Here is a 21,746-nt window from a genome sequence, read left to right as displayed (position 1 = left end):
ACATTCATTGACTTAAGCAATTACAGAAACCAAATAAAAACAGTTTTCAGTAAAGGTATAGATTTACTCTGTTTTACCATCACTTTACAGAGATGAACAGTGGATTGAATCAGGCATTCATGATCAAACATGTCACAATACTTTCTTTAAATTAAATGCAATTACTTACTTCTTTACGAAATAGTTTTTTGTATTATGTCTGGACAACTAAAATCAACTTTGTTTCTTTCATCTGAACCTTTCTGTATATTGTACTCTTTAGGAAGGCATAACCTTAAGCATCTGAAGCCCACAGGCACTAAACAGGCAAATAACCAAGATAGAAAGTTACAGGCCTGAAGTATACGTAGCTTAATGAAATCTGTAAACGTGGCAGAAACAAGATAGAGTGCCAATTAAAACAGCCTTAGCAAGACAACAAAAGGATGTTAAGAAAGAAGAGTATCAATTTCCATCAACATCACATTTTGACTAAATACCTAAAAGAACAATGAGTGGACTTCCTAAATTGATCCACTCTAGGATATACATACCTTCTAGGTTATCCCAGATACTGTGCCCTCAGTCCCATTTCACATTGTTCACATAAATCTTTCCACTCTTACCCTTGCAAAAAATACTAATTAAAAAGCTTAGGGAGGGTTTGCAAAACTTCTGCAAGAAAAAAAAAAAAAAAAAAAAAAAAAGGCAAATGAAAGCCACTGTAACATTGTGCAAGATGAGCATTTCTATTCTCCTCAGTTACTGAAAGAGGCTAAAAACCACTGTGGTAAAGAAACGTTGGCAATGATTTTCAGACATTTAAGATTCCATAACAATGTCTTATACCCAAAGCCTTGAGAGCTGTACAATACTCATGCATCCAAGTAGCCATCTGGAAATGCACAGTACAGAAACAGGGCACTCCTCATGTTATCTAACACATACACTCTTCACCACTGTAAAGCACTATCGCATGGTCTGTGTCACCCACTGTGAAGTAGTACTTAAAGACAAAACCAAAAAACCTACTCTACAGAAAACTTAATTTTGCAAAGTCAATCTTGGTATCTGGATTTACACATGTGAAGTATTCAACACTCTTCATCATTATCTGGATTTTTTTTTTGTTTTGCGTGTTAAAAGAACAGTATCTCTGAACTTTGGATAAAAAATTACAGCAAATGTGTTAAAGATGACACAAGTCTGGTAAGATATTCATTTGGGTTTTGTCATATTCATTTTGAAATAAATTCAAGCAAAACAAAAATGTTTAAGATAAGTTTCTCCCAGGTGAACCCAGTGCTAATCTGAACATAAAGAAGAGCCTACCATTCCACTGAATGCACAAAGGTAGACATACCTGAGGCCATCTCTTACAAAACTGGTTTCTGTTAGCACTAAGGACACGAAATGGCCTTGACTATCTGTAAGCAAGTCCATCTCTGAACACAGATTTTTATCTGTCACAAACTCTACTTCACAAACCTCTCTCAAATGCAATCTCCATTTTAAGGATAAATAATTTGCAGAGGGGCCAAATTAACCATTTTGATCACTGTTGCCCATTTCAAAAGATACCTAAGAAGCTTGTACACACCACACACCAAATCCAGTGCTGTAATCAAACAGATGTTATTATTACATGCAATTTTCAATATAGTCTCGATTCAAGACAAAGTGCTTTCTCCTCAGAATATGCACCACCACTTGTACTCTCTTCTTTTTCACTCTTACATAAAACTGACTTAAGGGGTCAACACTGAGCAGTTACAGGAACAACCTCATAGCCGCCTACGATAACTAGAGGTCATAATAGACAAAAAACTATTCAGAGTTTAAAAAGCACCGTAATATTTTCTTCTTTTTATGTCATCATCTTAATATTCTTCAAACAAAAGCCTGCAAATAAACTACAGTGCAATACAACTCGCCTAGCCAATTCCACAACAGGAATCCTGCAGTTCCTTTGAAGCACATTGTTACCAGCAACAATGGAAGTTGTTCCATAAAGCTATAACCCAGTGGAGAAGAGACTTCCTATGAACCACAATATAAAGAAATACAGATTTGAAACCAAGTCACAATTTTTATGTAGTGAGCAAGTTCACCAGAAGGAACTTATGGTATAGAATTTCCACCCCTCAAATCAACATTTTCATTCGCTGATACTGTGCATTTGATGTACATCACAGATACTGTGTGGTCCTTAAACACTAATAGATGCTGTGGCAGTTGAATTTAAAACAAGGCTAGGAAAAGGACAAAACAGACATTTCTGCCAAGATTGTCTTCCGAAATAACCTCAGATGATGGCTTTACTTTAGGGGTTAAACTATTTAGCCAAATGCAAGAAGAGTTAAAAATTTTAAGGGAGCTTACCTTTCATAAAGAAGCATAAAACAGAGAAGGAGGCACCCACAGCATGAAAGTAGTTTGAAAAGAACACTTAACACAGCAGATAAGAAATTATGGTTCTGCTGTCTACCATAGCAAAAACAGCGTTTCCTGCAGCGATTGAATAGACCAGGCCACTGCATCTGGAAATGCTGACTCAGTATGGAAAGTGGCCAGCCACTGACTCTGCACCCTGACTTAACAGTGGCCCATTTCTTCAGCATGAAAAGAACAGCACTCCTGCACTTACCAAGTGTCTCTGAAAGCAAAGTTTTGACAAACTTATTCAATAAGGTTTCTCAAGACAGCTCCACAGAGAAGTGTATAAAGCACTGTATCATCCAAGTAGAAGAAAAGTTCTTAACCTCGTGGTAAAGACTTAACTGAAAGCTACAAAAACACTTCTGAACCTAGAGTTAAAATATAATTTAACCAACTTCTCTTTTCAAAGTGCTAAAACAAATCCATGTCATGAAACAAACTGACTTCTGAAAAGGTTTTTGGAAACATGGGAACCATTCCAATCAGATTGTATATCTTGCACATAAAATTTGCTTCCATTCCAGTAACTCCAAATTCACACAACTGAAAGTATAACACTGCTTTCATACAACGCTGGAGGAAACAGCAGTATCAGAACAGGATGTGAAAAGTTATCTGTCAAAGCCTGACAACCACTATTCCAGCATTCCATTCTACATTACTTTTACCCATCTCAAAAGGGAAAGAACCCCATTAATTGTAACTTTAAAAAAACCACCAAAACTCCAAGGTCAAGGATATACTTAATCTTTCTACAGAAATCAGAAAGACCTTGCCTGTCAGATCATTTGTCATAGCACATAGCAACATTTTTACCCCATCACCTGTATCTATATCCATCATACCTTGCCTCCCAGCTCTAAAGACTGGCTGACTCGACGGAGAAAAGGGTAAGGAACATCAGGATGTATGTTTGCCTGTCAGAACAATGCAGGTGGACTGCATCCCCAAGCAACAAAAACAAAGGCAAGAGACTAATGGGGACTTAATGAGTCACCAATAAAGTCTCACTGAACGAAATACAGTAAAAGTTTGTGAGAGATGCAAGTGTATGAGGGGAAAAAAAACCACCACAGAGGAGTATAAAGCCACACTGTCACAGTGTAGTTAGTGGCCACACTACAGAGATGGAAAACTGTTCCTACATGGTTCAGTGAAAACAGGTATCATGAAAATGAGAAAAGACAGACAGTGACAAAACCAGGAAGTGTTAGCAGAAGATTTGGGGCAGGGGGAGCGGGGAACAGGCTATGACTTCGGTCCCTCTCTGCAAGGCCAACAGAGATTTAAACAACACAACAATACTACCACCAGCGTTGCTGGCAATTACATAGGTATGGGAATAGGAAATAATCTCCCGGTAGGGAGCAGGAGGCCGAGGATGGTGTATCAGGCTGTTATCAGGATGAGAAAAGGACTGCCTACAGATGGGAGGATGTCTCCTGAAAGAAGCCTCTGAACAGAAAGCGCAAGAGGAGGAGGAAGACCACGAAGGTGAATTGGAGGATGATTCAAAAGGGACATGAGGGTTGTAAAGACCAAACCTGTGAAGATCCCCGGCAAGCTAGGGTTTCTCAGAGACGCCGGCGACAGCGATGAGGACGGGATTCTACATGGGAGAAGGGCCGGCCCGTGTGGCGTGAGCAGGCCCTGCCCTAAGGCGCTTGAGCCCAGGGCCAGGGCTGGGGACAGCCCCTGGGGGCACAAGGTGACAACCCCCTGTAGGAGGGTCAGGCTCCGGTGCGGTGCGAGTGGCCGGGGTGTGCTCTGCTGGAGGAGCTGCCGTCTATCCCGCCGTCGGCTGCGGGAGTGGCTGAGCTTCCCCGTGAAAGCAAGCAGCAGGGCCGGGACTGCGCGAGGGCAGAGGGACCGAGCCGCGGGACTGCCCTTGACAGGCGTTACGGGGAGGTGCGGGGAAAGATAGCGTGAAGGACGAACGGCCAACGAATCTGTCCCGGGCGAGAGGCTTCGTCTTGGTGGATCGAGAGCCCCGTACTCACTTTTTGTGGGATGGCGGGTGCTTGTCCCTCCTGCTGGCCGCCGCGGACTGTTTGGGCCGCCGCCTGCGAGCCTGCAGGGCGAGCACTGCCGGGGAGAAGAGAAGAGCCGGCGTTAGCGGCGGCCACGCAGCCCCCCCCGCTCAGCACAGCGCGGTACGGTACCTTTGCGGGAGTTCATCGCCTGGCGCCGCCCGCTCCTCGGCGGGCACGCCGCTCACCGCTTCGCTGTGTCTCGCCCTGCTCTGCTCTGCTCTACTCTACTATGTCCTGTCCTGGTCCTGGTCCCGCTGCCGCCGCCAGCCGCCACTGTGCGCCGAGCACCGAGCGACAGCAACAGTACCCAACCGCACCGCCGCCGAGTGCGCAGGCGCTGCCCTGCCGGTGGGGCTGTGGCCGGAAAGGCGGGGGCGTGGCGGCAGCAGGTGGTGGCGCGCTCTGGGCAGGAGCGCACCTGAGGCTGGATGCCTGAGCCAATTAACCTCAAGACACAAATCCGGGGAAATTGGATTTCCTTAATTCTGATTCTCACTAAGTTGTTTGAGTGTTATAATGGGTAACTCTTGGCAATGGTGGTTTTTTTCTTTCCTGCCAACAGCCTCTTCTTGCCCATGATGCCAGGCACTATTTAGATTTGGCCTAACAATGGCCTGTTGAAAACTGTCACTTCTTGGGCTGTGCGCAGTATTGCTCACTTTTTTACAGCATTCGGATTGAAATTTTGTGTTGTTTTCTAACTTGTGCCTGGTGCCAAAGATGATCTGGGTCACAAAAAACTCCAGTACGAGTGTGAGGCTTGTCTGGCTTATCTTCACATGGGACTGGAAGAAGTCTGGAAAAGACAAGACTCCGAAGGCACCTTATGATTGCCTTCCAATACCTGAAAGGAACCTACAGGAAGGCTGCAGAGGGACTTTACAAGAGTGTCTGCCGATAGGACGAGGGGAAATGGGTTTAAATGTAAGGAGAATAGGTTTAGAGTGGATCTTAGAAAGAAATTCTTCATTACAAGGGTGGTAAGACCCTCAAATGGATTGTCCAGATGCTGCTTTCCTGGTGATGTTCAAGGCCATGTTGGATGGGGCCTTCAGTAACCTGGTCTAGTTGAGAGGCATCCTTGCCCATGGCAGGGATGTTGGATTAGATGAACTCTAAGGTCTCTTCCAGCCTGAGTCAGAATCTATGATTCTATGATTTTATGATGAGTTCAAAGGCATAGTAACTGAAAGATAACATTAAATTTTGAGGCAGAACTGCCTCCCTAAATTGCAAGACAAAGAATCCATAAAGATGAAAATCTAAAAGCAGTTGCTGTCAAGGTATTATGTGAGTGAAGGGAACTAGCAGTAATCACTAGTCTTAAGTAATTGGATCACTAAGATTTCAACTATGGAAAATTGAACCCCCTAAGTTAGTTTAGGTTAGGAGTTAAACAGGAACAGAAACAAAAAGCTAGACAACTCAAAAAGGAAGTACCACAACACAGAATACTCTTTTTTTTTGTCAGACTGGAGAGCCTGGTGAACAGAAAACAATAGGACCATGAAGTTCCTAAACCACAGCTCTCATAAGGCACCGCAGCTGCATTTCTAAATCAAAATATTTTCTGTGTTCCAACCTCCATCATAGAATAATGTATCAGGAAAAAAAAAGACAAACAACAACAAAACACCACACACGTTTCCAGCGTAAACTGCTACTTGAATACACAGTGTTGGTATGTTGCATGTTTCCCTTGTTGTGGTTAGTCTTTCAGTGACAGATCAGTGTGATACGTCAGTCAACAGAACACTTTACTGAAATTCGGAAAACTTCCTTAAGTGCATGAAAATAAATAATAGTTGAATGTTAAAAAGCATATCACAACATTTACCCTTTGTTTCCAGGCTAACTTTGACTTCACTGATTCAATTGTGCTCTTGCATGAATGCTTATGCCTGTACCGAGAATGGTAGAAACGAGATGGAGAAAATGGTGAGACTGCTGGGTTTTTTTACTTTGTCAGGGGCACTGCTTGTTTAAAGTTAAACTTAAAGCTATGGTGTTAGAGAAACCATATCAGGGTCCCAACCATCTTTTTAGCTGCTCCTGTGCACTTCTGTTTACTTCAGTAGGAAATCTGTATGTAGAATTGATTGGACAATTACACTGGGGTCTTGGGTAAGTATAGTGAGCTTTGCTTACATCAACAGGATTATAAATTTGTCAAATCTGGAGTCAGAAAGGAATTTCCCTCATGAGTATAATGTCAGCAACATAATCAGGGCTAGTGAACAGAGAAGGAATTATGTCAAGAGCAGGTGGGTGTATGCTACACAGTCAATTTCTTTCCATTCTAATGTGCACATATTTTGCAATTGAATTCTTCCTTGTTCTTGTTGTTTCCTCCCCACTCTGCCCCCACTCAGAGAATGCTCATGCAGAAGGATTATCATGTGCAATTGAGTAACTGCAAAGTAAATTAAGATTAGCAGGGGTGAGATGTTATTTCAGAAAATTAACAAAAACTCAACTTATTTCTCAGACTCTTGAGAATGTAATTCCCTTCCTGAGAATACAAACACTAAGTGAAATTTCAAGAATTTACAGAAACAGTTGAAGATGCCCAAAATGGATCCACCCTGGATTAAGTTTATTTTAATTCCCTCATTTCAATGAAATGATCCATTCTTGTTTCAATATACATCTTATTGTGTGTAACTTTGCATTTTCAAAAAGAAAGAAACAGTCAAGAGTCAGACTAAATAGTAAAAGAAGCCATTTGTAACATCAGTAGGAATTTGTAACATCAGTATGCATCATGAAGGACTGTGGACAGGGTCAGAATATATCGGTTTCTGGCTGTCTCTCTTTGAACATAATATAGGAACAAGTGTCTTATTAAAAGGATTATGACAGAGCTCATTCACTCTAGGGAAGAGCAGTATGAGATTTAGGTGATACGATTCACCCAGAAAGGCAGGAAAACAGCATGGGAGCAGAAGGAGAGAATATCAAAACATTGAATTACATTTTTACCTGTTTATAATATAGTTTGGACCACTCACCTGACACCCCACAGCTGTTTGGTTTGTTTCCTTTTCACCTAGCTTTGAAGTGTCCCACTTACACAAGAAAACATTAACTTTTCAGATATGAATGGAATAATACATTTGTACAGAATAAAAAGTTTCCTAGCATCAATCCTGTAAACAAGATATTATCTTTTTGAAAATAATTAAAAATTCTTCCTTCAGCAGAGCACTGTTAGAAGCTTTTGCACTGATGTCTGTAACAGTTTCTTTCGGCACTGCTTTTCCCATTGCCTGGTAGCATGCTCTCTGAACTGCACTTTCTCAGAAATCAGGATATGAGCCAACTTGGTGCTGCTCCTGCTCAGAGTGGAACAAATGAGAAATAACACATAAGGCAGAGGAAGAAAAAAGAAAAAAAAACCACCACCAATGGGTGGCATGAAAAGGAAAAAGAACAATGTACTGAATGGAAATTCCCAATTAAAGGAGAGTTCTCATTAGCATGCAAGTCCAGCCTTCTCGTCCTCTTGCCTCTCATGGCTGTTTCTTCCTTCAGTTCCCACCCCCATTCCACATTTCAGTAAGTATAATACACTTGTGTAGGCATGCAAACAATAAGTCTATCCTTCTCTTGTTCACTTAAAGAATTTTCTGGATAGAAACGTGCTTTTTTTCTCCTTCTAGTATGAGGACAAAACAAAAAGGACAATTCTTAGCTTGGTTTAGAGCAACATAGAGAACAGGTTTACAGAGAGAAGGTATTAAGCAACAGTGATATGGGCAGACTGTTGGCCCATCACTGCTTGAATATAACCAGTCAACATTAATAGGAGCATATTAAATAATAAAAATAGTGTAACAAGAAAAAAATAGCAGGAAGCATGATCTGGGATTTCCAGAAAAAAACATAAGGTCAGAAATTCCTGAATTTAGATTCATGGCTCATTCATGGTGCTGTTCCTAAAGCAAATTACATAACTCACCTGACTCGATTTCTTAATCTGTAAAATGGTACAGTGTATGCCAGCTGTACAGAGTTAATATTGATAGGGAATTCTTGTTTATCAAGTTAGTTGAGATTCCTAATAAAAGTTGAAAGATGTAAAGGACAAAGCAGAGCAGTTTAAGACCAATTTGACATGAAATTAAAGACTTACCTATGCCCAGAAATAGCTACATCAACTGAGATGTGTAATGTATGTCATCTAAAATAGGGCATAAACTGGCATGACTTAGATCTGATATAGAATTAAAACATACTATGACAATATTTTTGTGATAGTATTTCTTTTAGTATTGGAGAACCCAGATTTCTAGAATGACTCATTCTAATTTCCCCATTACTTCCATCAGGCTTCCAAACACCCCTTCAATTAAACTTCCTCCAGCTTCCTGGGTCCTTTTCTTAAATTACATTAGACCCCTTTCCTTCTGGTATCCCAGACCTTTACTCAGCTTACCATCTTCATCTCAACTCTTGTTTTAATCTATTGACTTTTATTTCTCTATCTAAACTAGATGGTTTATTCCTTGATTAAAATTCAGCAAGGGAAGAGAGGATCACTGAAAGATTAGTGACTGATCTGAGTTTCCTAAGCAAACACAACACAAGTAATTACAGGGAAAGTTCTTCGGCAATGATGCAGCAGTGGTTTGGACTCATGCCTACTGCTTCTCTCTGAAGGGCAGCTATGCAGTCTGGTCATGTGTGAGAAATTTAACTGCTAAGTGAGTGTGGAATATTTTTAGACCTAAGTATTAAACTCTCACATGTTTCTATCCAACATATGTAAAATGCTGGTTTACAAAGTCTCATAATTTGGCCAGATCTGAGAAGATTTTCATAGGGATTGCAAAGGCACATCTTTGATATTAAGGCCTCTCTGTATGAAATCTCGGCTTTCTACTTTAAGGTAGGGATTGCCAACTAGTGCAATGAGAATTCATTAGAAATAAGATGCAGGGCTTACCCAGTTTCCTTTTCTCTATATTCACAATGAAAACAACAAGGGATGAACTATAAGCTCAAAGATTAATGTAAGGGGAATCAATTGAGTTATTTTCTCTTGAAGAATAAAGCCTCTTTCTTCTCCACAACCTCCCCTATACTTTTACTTGATACAAGACATTTTCACAGCCTTCAGAAAAATCAGACACCAGCTGACTTGTAGGATGATGCTGTGTTATGTCACTAGTGCCCCAGATGTCCTTTCTTTACACATCCTTCAGTGTGACATTGCTACAGCACCCTCACCAACACCTTCATGGGAAATTAACAGCCATTAGCCTATTGCATCTCAGCAAGGATCAGTGTTCCTTCACAAATATTCTGGTTGCAATGCATTTTGAAATAAGCTTCTATTAATGGCACAGCCAGTAAAGAAGCACTGACCAAACTCGTTTGTTTAGATACATTTCAAGAACTTAATCTCAACAGCAGAGTAAGCTTGTCCTGTTTTGTAGGAAGTAACTATTTGGTAAACAGTGGCTCAGTTACACAGGCAACATGCATTAGCAGCTACAGTTGTCAGTACACTACTGGTTACTATTAAAGCATAGAACAGTGACACTTGTGCTTAATTACTCTCAACTACATCAATCCAAGGAACTACTGTACTAAAGGGGTATTTCCAAGAAATAGCTCAGGATTCTTTTAGTATGACCAAAACGACATTTTTTAAAAAGAATGGATTATTGCCTTACTCAGCATCCATCCCATGACGACTGAAATTTGTACGAAGGTAACAATAACTGGATCCTACAAAGTAAAAAGCCACAGGCATCAATGGCTTGGTTCCTAACATGTGTGAACTAGCCATTCAGTTTCATCCTGTCTAGATATGTCTATGCCATATCTAAACCATAAAACAGCTATTTTAAATTTTTTTTAAACAGAAAACATTACAGCTAATAATAAAAGTAGAACTGTCTTGGCTTGTTAGTCAACTAGTATTCTTTTCAGCATTCATAAAGAATGCTCATAAATGAACTCTGTTATTTTCAAAGAACTGAATAAAGTCTGATTATCCACCTGTAAGCATGTGAAATTCCCTGTGATTCTACTATAAGATGTGTAACATTAAATAACAGTGAAAATATTATAAACAGTGGGTTATGTTCAAAGAACAAAGAATCAATCCATCGCAGTTTGGCCTTGTGCATTGTTTCTTAGAAATTAGTCTGGTGGGCTTGATTTTTTGGTTTAATTTAATCATATTTTACACCCACTTTGCCATTCATTGTAATAACACAGATGACTGTGGTAGGAAGCATTCATATTCATTTGCCTTCAGAGCTGCAAAATAGTATGCTAAACATTAAGAATGTAAATGTTGTTACCAAGACTATGTCTGCATTGCACTTTTCAATCAAGCCAGGCCTTTAAAATCACTACACTGTAAAAGTGCATTCACACAGTATGTCCATATATTTACAGTAACTTCTAAGTATCAGGAATTCTACCCACCTTCCAGAGCACTCAGTACTTTACTAGCTGGGCTATGCTGATACAAAGAGGGATTAAGCACAAAAATGAAGGATTATGGCTATTTCAATTCCTAGTGAGAAAGAAATCCAGTGTAGGGCAACGATTTCTTCTTTGTCCAGATACCTGATTTTATTTGACCACTAAGTTGCAATAGGCATAGAAATCCATTTCCTAAAATCTTCTCCTCTGTCTCAACTTATGCATTGTTCTTGAAGAACACAATTGCACAAAAAAGTAGAAAAAGCAGGATGGCACAGCAAGATGGTAATTGCACGTACATCTGATTAGATAAAGGTAGGATACATCCAGATCTGTTTACTGATATGCTGGGCTCTGTTTGCACTCAGTGGAACAAAGCACTGTACTATTTCTGAATGCACTGTACCATTTCTAAGGGGACAGAAGCAAGAAATGTTGCTGTGAATTCAATACACTGCCAAATCCAGTGCATACACTCACAGCATGCCTCTTACCACTGACAATCCAGGTGAACAGAGTGTGCCTTTTCAGTCTCTTCCTTTGAATTGTAGTTGAAATCCATATTGGCAATGCAATTTTGTTCACAGAATCACAGAAACATTCAGGTTGGAAAAGACCTTCAGGATCACCAAGTCCAACCCAGAACCCTACTCTACAAAGTTCTCTCCCTAAACCATATCCCCAAACACCACATCCAAACAACCTTTAAACACATTCAGGATTGGTGACTCAACTACCTCCCTGGGCAGCACATTCCAATGCCTGACCACTCATTCTCTGAAAAAAATTGTTGATGGTTTTGTCCACATACCAATTTACCTAACGTACTCCTGGTTACAGCATCTTTGTCTGCCTTGTTCAAAACTTTGAATGAGGCTCCTATCTCTTTTTTCTTTCCACAAGATCATACATAGTTCGAGATCAAGAATTCTGTTATAAACTAATGTACTATGTGAAGAAAATACTAGGAATTTACCTGCAAATAAGAGTGAAATTAGCAATAATCTCAATTGTAATGGAAATCTGCTTTACCAGCATACTATTCTCCTTTTCTCTAATGCCAGTTTGGTCCTTGTATAAAAGTTTATCTGTCCAGGGGTCTTCCACTTCAGGAGTTTACAGTTGGCTATTACCCTTTAAAATCTGGAATAGCTTAGACAGCTGAAAACCCCAATGATGTGAAATACTGTATATTACATACAGCCTGGTAATGATGTGCATTCTGCAGCTTATTGGACATGAGGGAGAAGAGCAACTCAAGAAGCTACACTGGATTTTCTAACTTGTGTATTTTATCTTTCCAGTTGTTCTCTAAAATATTTGCTTTTTCCTTCTTGCCAACAACTTTTCCGTAGAACTAAAGATGCACATGAGGCTTGAGTCCAAGGCTTATTTGCAGTAGGTTATCCTTGAGTCTTTGTTGTTTTGATTTTGCTTTTAAGTTTTGCTAGATCAGAGTCATTCTCACCAAATAAATAGCTGGCTTTGTCCACAGAGGGCATAGAACAAAACCAAACCAAAACAACCAACCCAACAAAACGAAACACCCAAACAAAACAAAACAAAAGTATAACCCCTGTAACACTTTCTATCCAACTAAGCCTTAAATTATTATTTTATGTGCTTACCATGCTTTCATTTCATCTCTCTGTTTAAGAAACAGTTATCTCCCACACTGCCAGTGTACAGAGCCCATAGTATTTATGCATTCTTACACAGAAATTAGGAGGTCGTTGCTGAGGGACTGGGGCTGTGAGATGAAAAAGATGTTTACCAGTTATGCTTCAAATCGTAGTGCCATGAGAATATATTAATCAGTCGGAGGTCCCAGACTGGAAGAAGAAACAATTTTTCCCAGCATCTGTTAGAAGACTACTACTAAGGTGACCACTTAGCAAATCATTGCATGAAAAAAGGCAGGAAGCTGTAGAATGGATACAGGGAGTTAACTGTCTCCAGCAATTTCACTGACCAATGTGATTTTCTCACATTTCAATTATTTGTAAGATTCATCTAGCAGGAACAGGGAAAATACACAGATGAACATTAAAAAGATACTGAATTACAATGTCAAAGCTAGCTAAAAATGGATCTAATTCTTGTATTTTGGCTGCAAAGCATACTGTGAACTAAAAGTGACAAAAGACCAAACACTGCAAGCATAAAATGACGTCTTCACTTAATACAAGTGGGACTTACCATGGACACTCCCCGGTACAATGCTTTTATGCCTTTGTGTGAACTTCATTACAAATGAGCTAATAGCAATAAGAAATTCAACAATCAGATACTTCTTCAGCTGTCAAACTCAAAGCCTGAATAACCTTAAGAGGAGTGCAGCTGGATCTGCCAACTGTATACAACAAACACTTCTGCAAAATGTACAATACCTTACAAATCAAATAAATTGAGAAATTAGATTGAACTGCAACTCAGTTTATGAAAACTGTAATACACAAAATAGTGAAAGCAGCACCAGTGCCTGATACCAACTGCCTGCTTCTCCGCTTTTTTTTCTCTTTTCCCTTCCTGCTTCTTTCATACACTGTGCAACACACTACAGGCACACAAAGGGAAAGGACTGCTGGGTTCCCTGAATAGTTCCATGCTTGACTACTAACTCCCATGCATAGAGATTAGAGAGAGACCTGAAGAGATTTGAATGTCTTACTAAGAAGCTGAAGCAACAGCAGAAAAAGATATTCATTGCTTCATGCAGAGAGGCCTGAACATGCACATCTACTGCCTTATGAGTTTGCCCATTCCCTTTAGCTTCTACCTGTATGAAATTCTTCTGCTACTCTTGGATCAGTGTACACTTAGACCTGAACTTGAAAAGATGATGTAATTTCCTTAGTCACTTTCTCCCTGTAATCTCCATTCTAGCAGGCTGCTTTTCCTGCTTCTTCCTCTTTTTCTGCAGTATTTCAGAATTCTCTACTGAACTTTGGACATAATGTTATGTGCTGCACGTTTCCAATTGGTCTTCTGCAGGTCTTCAATGGGACTTCAGACAGAAACGCTTCACCTCTCCTTCTCTCCCCCCTTTCCACTCCAACAGTTTCCACAGAAACAGAGCAGCACAAGTAGTACAAGTTTTGGGGGGCTTTCTGAAGAAGTAAATGTTTCTTTTAACAAAGAGTCTGCATATAGTATTGACTAATTAACATCACATTTTGGTGAAAAATTTTATTGGAGTTTAGATTCAGCAGTTATCTGGATACTAAAAATCACATTTAGAAATCCTCTCTCAACATCTTAAACCTTCTCCAGTAACTCCATGGATTGCCTGACTCTCTGGCAGCAGAAACGTGAAACTAATATTCTATTTTTTTTCACTTGGTTTAGGAATTTTTCAGATTTCTTTTCCCCCTGCTATACATCAGCAACACTGGCAAGTGTCTGACACAAAACCAGGATCAAGCAAAACACTTAATCAGCCCACTATACATCTTCCACTACACCCCACAGCCAAGCTTAGACTCAAAGCACAATTCTCCCTAACACTGCACTTATTTCATAATTACAAGGTAATTCTGCACATTGGAAAATACAGTGAAGACTGTTGCTCTTAGAACATATTCCAAGTTCCCAGCTGACCACCTAGCACGTAGAGAGAATCAAGTCAACAGAAGTCAGTCATACTCTGAGTTTGCTGCTGAGCCTAACCTTCTTTTACAGACTTTCCAATTGCCTGTAAATACCCTCCCTGACAGAAAGATGTTGTCATGCCCATCACTAAGCTCAGCGATTACAAATTGCCAAATGCTTCTCACATCATATAACAGGCAAACTTTGCTGGGATGTATTCAGGATTCTGGTCCTCATCCTCAGCTGCATAGGAGAGCTTATTTCTGTGTTCCCAGTACTAATGCACTGGTCCGGTGAACTCCCAGCTAAAGAAGCTGTTGTGAAATGATACTGTAGTGGAATATATTTCTATTACCCATTTGAAATCATGAGTGTTTACTGTACTCCTTTGAGACAGTAGCCTGAAGTCAGTTGTGTGCATTTTGTCAAATAGCCAGAAGGACCTGGAGATTACTTTTCCCAGTGATAAGCAGTTTGGAAAACTGCTTAAGCAAATGAAAGTGTATCTCAACAGTTATCTCCAGGCAGCAGGAAGGGGAAGGGTAATAGAAAGGTAATAGAAATACTGCCTGTATTCTGGATTTTATTGTTCACAAACTCCATGAAGAACTAAGCATGTAAAGAGGGAATACTACAATGTGGATAAAGCCGAGCAGTTAACCAAATGCAGGTATCAAGATTTTCTGTACAGATGACGGGGAATGAGATATTAAAGTAATTCACAGCTATAAGTAAAAAAGGTAAGAGGTATTGCCACAATCCACTTTAGTCTCACGTCTGTCAATCTTTGACATAAATAGTGTGACTTCTAAAGGGTTTTTAGTGACAAGATTCAGTTGTACTGAGGAAAACAGGCATTTTATCAGGAGCTTAATAGTGGACAAAATTTCACATCAGTAACAGTGATCAAAGGCAGCCAACAAAATTTGTTAAAACCCCAGTGTGACAGCAGGCACAGGCAAAGCAGACAGGCATATTTATATGCCTTTAAGGCATATATGCTCTTCAGAGCACACTGCTACCCTGCAGGCCAGTGCCTGAGCAGCATGAGCTGCCAGGAGAGCTCATTTTCTCCCTCCACGTTTGCAACATTATGCTTTTCTTCCTGTGTGTGAGGCAGCAGGTTTGCTGCAGGATATGATTCCACCTGGTACCACTCAGCATCCTCACTCCTCTGTGGCCCTCATGGGAACAGCAGGAGCAGCCAGGCTCTGTGTTCTGTCTTAGCTGTATTCCTCCTCCCATTCACCTAGCACTACCCAAATACACAGAACAGTCTTTCAGCTCTTGGAGGTGCAAGACCTTCCAAGATATTTGTGATGCAGACAAAACTATGTAATTATTCCCCCCAGCTCAGGTTCCTATTTTCTGTAATACTTTACTGTCTGTGCAAAATTGAAGACTGCCACTCAAAGACATTTCATCTGTGGGTGATAACATCCTGTGTTGTCTACACTGCTGCAAAGCTTTACAACATCCCTGAATCAAGCTTCTAACAGCAGAATAAAGGTACAAAAGGAAAATTCATTTCACAGTTACCTCCCAATCCTATGGTTCAGGTTTTACTTAATCTTCTATAGTCACATACATTCTTTATCTAAAATAACCCTGTACAGCACAGTAGCTGACTGTTTTTGAGAGAGGAGCAAACTTGGCCCAAACCCCCTGAGTCCTCTCTGCCTAGAATTTCAATTGTTCATCTAGGTAAGATGCTTTTTCACCTTTCTCTTAATGCAGACTAATTGACTCAAGGGATTTGGAGAGACAAATTTGAAAACTAAGAATATTTTCATTAGGAAAAGAAAACAAATGGGGGAAAGGAAAGGAGGAAGAATCAACTTCAGGATGATGTTCTATTAAAGGTCTGTAAACTTCGATAATTTATGTTCTCTGAAAACCATTTTTTGTCATTTTGGTAATGTGTGTGATTCTGTTTGGACCGTTTTCAACATTCTTCAAAGAACTTCCTCACTGAAATGACTTACCTTGTGCTCTATCCCAACCTCTCCCCCCGTTTTTGTTTTTTTATAATATTATACTTTTAGATTTTGCACGGTAATGAATTACCGCCTCCACTTTTTGCTTCATGCAAGGCTTCAAAATAAGCATTGGAAATGCAAACAACCTACATATGAAAAATACATTAGGCTTTTAATAGTTCCTTCATTTTAATTCTCTCTGGTGCTATTAATGACAGGTAAAAATCAGACCACTTAAGTGCAGCTGGTGCAAAGAGGTGTAAAATTACAACTTCTCTGCGTGATTGCTCCTGAGAGGCATAAAACTAAGAAGAGTGAGTGTGGTTATCGCTGCTTTATTTTATTAATTTTTTCTACAAAGTGGAACAACTCAATATTGTACCTTTGGGTTTTCAAGGGGCGTCTTTGGAGGAGACTGAGTCAACACACTTCTCATTTGTGTTCTTTTCCTAGGCAGATTTATGGTCCCATCTGCCAATATGTCCTATCTTGATTTCCCCTCCTGGAAAGCATGAGAGTAGAAAGACATTATAAACTTATTATAGGCTGTGACTATGGTCAATCATAATTTTTTTCCACAAAACAAACTTCTGTTAGGTTGCGTTAAATAACATTTTAATGGGAACGTACTGATACTCACATTTTAATTGAGATTTAAAAAAATATGAAACCACTGAGTATATTAGACCATTTATAGTAGTTTTTCTAATTGTTAAACCAGACAGAAGGAAAAAATCAAGATGAAGTTGCAACCAAATCATTATTTTCTTATATATTTCTGTAAATAAAAGGAGCACTTGACTAATGGAAAACGGTGATGACTGCATGGCCTTTGCCAGCCTGAGCTTGGAAACCATGTTAGGGGGAGACCATAATAGAAGGTGACTGAGCAGGATGAAGTAGGTGATTCTCCCCCTCTACTCCGCTCTCTGAGATCCTACCTGGAGTACTGCATCCAGTTCTAGTGCCCCCAGCATAAGGACATTGAACTGCTGGAATGGATCCAGAGGAGGGCCACAAAGATGATCAGAGGGCTGAAGCACCTGCCCCGTGGGGACAGGCTATGAGAGTTGGGGCTGCTCAGCCTGGAGAAAAAATGACTCTGGGGAGGCCTTATAGTGGCCTTCCAGTACCTGAAGGGAGCCTACAAGGTGGCCAGGAAAGGACTTTTTACAAGGGCTTGTAGTGATAGGATGAGAGGGAATGGATTGAAGCTTGAGGAGGGCAGATTTAGACTAGTCATTAGAAATAGTATTTTTACAGTAAGGGTGTTGAGACACTGGAACAGATTGCCCAGGGGGGTCACGGATGCCCCCTCCCTGGAAGTGTTCAAGGCCAGGTCGAATGAGGCCTTGAGCCAGGGGTTAGAAGATGATGATAGTTAAGGTCCCTTCCAGTCTAAAACAATCTATGAGCATGCCATCTTTTAAGTACTGATGGTCTCTACTTGCCAGAATGGCTCCATTTTATCTCAGTAACAGAACTAGAGATTCCCTTCTTCCAAGGAGTGAACTGTAGGAAAACACTCTTAGATGGATTTTGTCTGTAGGTTCTCAGACATAGGCAAGTAGTTCTTTGATATGTCAGAGATTGCTTACTGGTACTTAGAAAGGAGTCATAAACTTTGAATATGTTAGAAAACTTGAGAAATGCATAGTAATGATGTTATTAGCTATTTACCTTGTGGTAGCACCTGCAGGTCCTTCAGAATGCTGGTTCTTCACTGTATGAGGCACTTCATACCACTCAAAATTCTATTCAATCCAAGCTAATGGTAATGGATGACAGATGAACACAGTCAACAGGGAGAACTAACTGCAGGGTAATTATCATGCCAAGCAGAGGTTGTAACATACAAGCTACTTAATTACTGGCAAGGATTTAGACAGGAAGGTACTTAATGTATGAATATGGAGGAGGAAAACTAAGTATTTCAGGGAACTTCTCCCACACAAGCAAAAAGAGAAAAAAAGTTTTGACTGATGCATGGTGGAAGTCTTGCTGAAGGTGCCCCCCAGCCAGGTATTTTCATCCAGTTATGTCATTGCCTGGGAGAGGTGAAGGAACTACCTTTCAACATTTACATATTGTGTCTACAGTAATTGGTCAGAGGACAGCAATGTTCAAATTACACATAGTGTAGCTATGTCCCAAAGAACAGGGAACTGCTTGAGAGTCCAGTGCAGAGCCATGAGGATGATTATGGGAGTGGAACATGTCCCTTATGAGGAAAGGCAGAGGGAGCTGGGTCTTGTTAGTCTGGAGGAGACCGAGGAGTGACCTCATTTGTGTTTATAAACATGTGAAGGGCAGTGCTGGGAGGATGGAGCCAGGCTCTGCTCTGTGATATCCAATGATAAAACAAGAGGAAATGGGTGCAAGATCAAGCACAGGAGGTTCCATGTGAATAGAAGGAAAAACTTTTTAACTGTGATGGTGACAGAACACTGGAAACAGGCTACCCAGAGAGGTTGTGGAATCTTCTCTGAAGACATTCAAAGCCTGCCTGGATGCTATTCCAGGTGATTGTGCTCTGGGAAGGGGGTTGGACTAGATGATCTTTCAAGGTCCCTAACATTCTGTGATTCCATGTAGTGCTTTACGTATTGCCCCTACCACCAAGACAGCCTGAGAATCGGACAATAGTAGTCCTAGCTCTGGAGTCTTCAATGACATTACTGTCTTCAGAAGTACCATACTCTACCTTGTCAATCACTGATGTCTGTGGCTGTTTCTATTCCACCGTTGAACTGTTCACAGGAGCACAATGAAGACATTTCTGGCACTCCTGCTGGTTTCTAGTAGGTTATTTAAATTCCAAGTATGAAGGGTGGAGAAGGACTAAACTCAAGATCTGTGATAAAGGCAGTTTTGAAACACCCTAGTACTTGATAAAATAAATCTCTACGGATCCATCTCTGCTCAGAACTAAGGATGGCCACAAATCTTTGCATCTTCCTAACTGCAACATGCATTTTCTCCTTCTCTCTTTCATAAGCTAGACATACAGCAATGCATGCATACCTGGGATTTTTTAAATCCAAACCAAAGTACTCTGTTGTGTTACCTGCCCTCTTGGAGGAGAATATGAAAGCAAGTACAAGGGGTGAGAAAATAAGTCACCCATGTACATATAGCAGTTAGAATTGTGGTAAATAGAATACAACTACAAAATAAGAAATATGATAAACTAAAGAGTGGCAAAGAGTAAGTCTGAAGCTGGCTAGGATTAAGACAGGGGACAAAGGGTCTTCAAAAACAAATGTTGAAGAAAATACATTCTTTCCACTACTGCTGAAGAGAGCAGAAGATGACATCTTGACAATGTCAGAAAAATACTGACGGTATAGATCCAGCCTGATTTTATTTAGTTATAAATGGCAGCACGATTTGTACGTATAAGGTGTAGGTTTTGAAATGGTACTTGGTGTACCAACACCAACGTTCACAATTACCACGATGTCTTTCAAATGTTAGGGAGCTCAGGCCGGCCATCACCTCGTACACATGGCTCCCTGCTTTGGCTATACCTGTATTTCAGAAACGAAACTTTTTCTGTAGAGTTACTACTCATCTGTAAATTCTTGCCTGCTTCCCCTAGACGCTTCAGATTGGTTTCTACTCGTGAAAGAGTCTTCATCAGGCCAGTGGTGATGGAAGCCCGTGCAAAAACAGCTCTCGGTGGGTGTCGCTGCCTCCCAGCCCTGGAAGAAGCTGCGGGGGCTGCCGCTCTCTCTACCCACCTGCGCGGCTGGCCGGCGTGGAAAGTCTTCAACGAAACATGATTAGGCTGGAGCGAGGCGCCCTGCTAATGGCACCTCGCCACGGGGGCACATCCCTCATCCCGCGTTACGACCCAGCCCAGCGGCCAGCGCTGGCGGTTATTCGACCCTTTTCCTTCCGAGAGGAACCCGAACCCTGTACCGCAAAGCAGCGGCCCGGTGGAGGCAGCCAGCGCCCTCCTCGTCGACCGGGCCGCGCCGGTCGGGGGCGGGCACAGGCAGGAGGCCGCCTCCGCACACGCGGAGCTAGGGCGGGCCCGTGGCGCTCGCTTCGACCGCCGCCTTCTTTCCCGCGGCGCTGGGCCCTGGCCCGTCCTCCCGTGCCGGCGTGCGGGTAAGTGGCACCCCCTTCCCGGCTCTTGCCTGCCGGCGGGCGGACACATGCCCTCCCCCGGCAGCCACAGCTAGCTAGGGCTTCTCGGCGGACGAAAGCTACGGCCTCCGCGGCGGGGCCAGCTCGCAGCCCCGGCGCGAGGCCAGGGTGGCGGGCGAAGGGGGAAGGGAGGGCTCAGTCCCGGAGCAACTTTACCCAGCCAGGCTTTCTCCGGCCCACTCCAGGGCTTCCGCCTGGAGTGGGCGGATAGGGCGAGCGGCAGCCGCGCGGTGCCATGGCCGTAGCTGCAGCCCTTTGAGCCTTCCCCATCTCCACTTACTCTCGCCTTGCCTCGGCAGCCTTGGGGCAGGCAGCGGCAGAGTCGGGCCGTGGGACTTGCCGCCGCTCTTCCGGCCCGGGCCGCCCAGAGCGCTGCCTGGTGCGGCTGCCTGACTCGCTCCCCCGACACCACGTTACCGCGTGGGTGCCGCTGCCCAGCCCGCATGGCTGGCGACACCGCTCGCACCCGACCGGGTTCCCCGCTGCTGCCCCCCGAGGGGTTGCTTTCGGATGCTGCTGCATCATCCTGGCCTCCCGTCACTCGCCTTTTAATCCTGTCTACCTCGCGTCATCGTAAATCAGCTTCGTACCCAGCGTTAGCGTGCGCCTACTCTTTTTTTATTTGCTATTCGAAGTGGGAGTACCCCATGGCTCCCGCTAGCCTGTGTGTCTGCCTGATGGATCCTACACCAGAAGCAAAAGCTCAGGGTTTTTTTTTGTTTGTTTGTTTGTGGTTTTTTTTTGTTTGTTTGTTTTGTTTTGTTTTGTTTTTTCGGAGGGGAGAATCAAGTCCTTTGTTTCTAGGAATAACTTCAGTCTGATGAAACATGGTCTCTGCCGAAATTGTTACGGAGCTGTTCTTCATGCAGTTTGTAGCATTTACGGAAACACCTGTTTGCTAGGAAAAGGAGCTGCTATTGAGCAACTGTCACAAAATACTAGATGCCTCTCACTAGCAGTCTGCACGAGTGAGACAGCCTGTGCCCCACTTCAGCTTGCTCTTTCAAGTAATTACCCTGCCACCATTTGGCACAGGGTAGTTCTTTTTTGTATGTGAGGCATTCCTCTGCTGTGAGAAAAGGCTGTATCTGACAACTTTGGAGTATTTGTGGCTAACTGTTCTAAC

At 41.9% G+C, this 21,746-nt stretch overlaps 1 protein-coding gene across 1 annotated transcript in view; it reads right to left on the bottom strand.

Annotated features, from left to right (window-relative positions):
• SRPK2 (SRSF protein kinase 2) overlaps window positions 1–4,596 on the bottom strand; it is a 130,932-nt gene extending 126,336 nt beyond the window's left edge. The window contains exons 1-2 of the mRNA XM_054399386.1: window positions 4,581–4,596; window positions 4,419–4,503 (exon numbers count right to left, since the gene is read on the bottom strand). Coding sequence (XP_054255361.1) covers window positions 4,419–4,503; window positions 4,581–4,596 — 101 coding nt within the window. The remainder of the gene's footprint in view (window positions 1–4,418; window positions 4,504–4,580) is intronic.
• Between the last annotated feature and the right edge of the window lie 17,150 nt (window positions 4,597–21,746).

The sequence above is a fragment of the Indicator indicator genome, chromosome 3, assembly GCF_027791375.1.
Source record: "Indicator indicator isolate 239-I01 chromosome 3, UM_Iind_1.1, whole genome shotgun sequence".
In the NCBI taxonomy this organism is placed as follows: domain Eukaryota; kingdom Metazoa; phylum Chordata; class Aves; order Piciformes; family Indicatoridae; genus Indicator; species Indicator indicator.
Note: the sequence above shows the minus strand (reverse complement) of the source record. Positions and strands in the feature narration are given on the sequence as shown.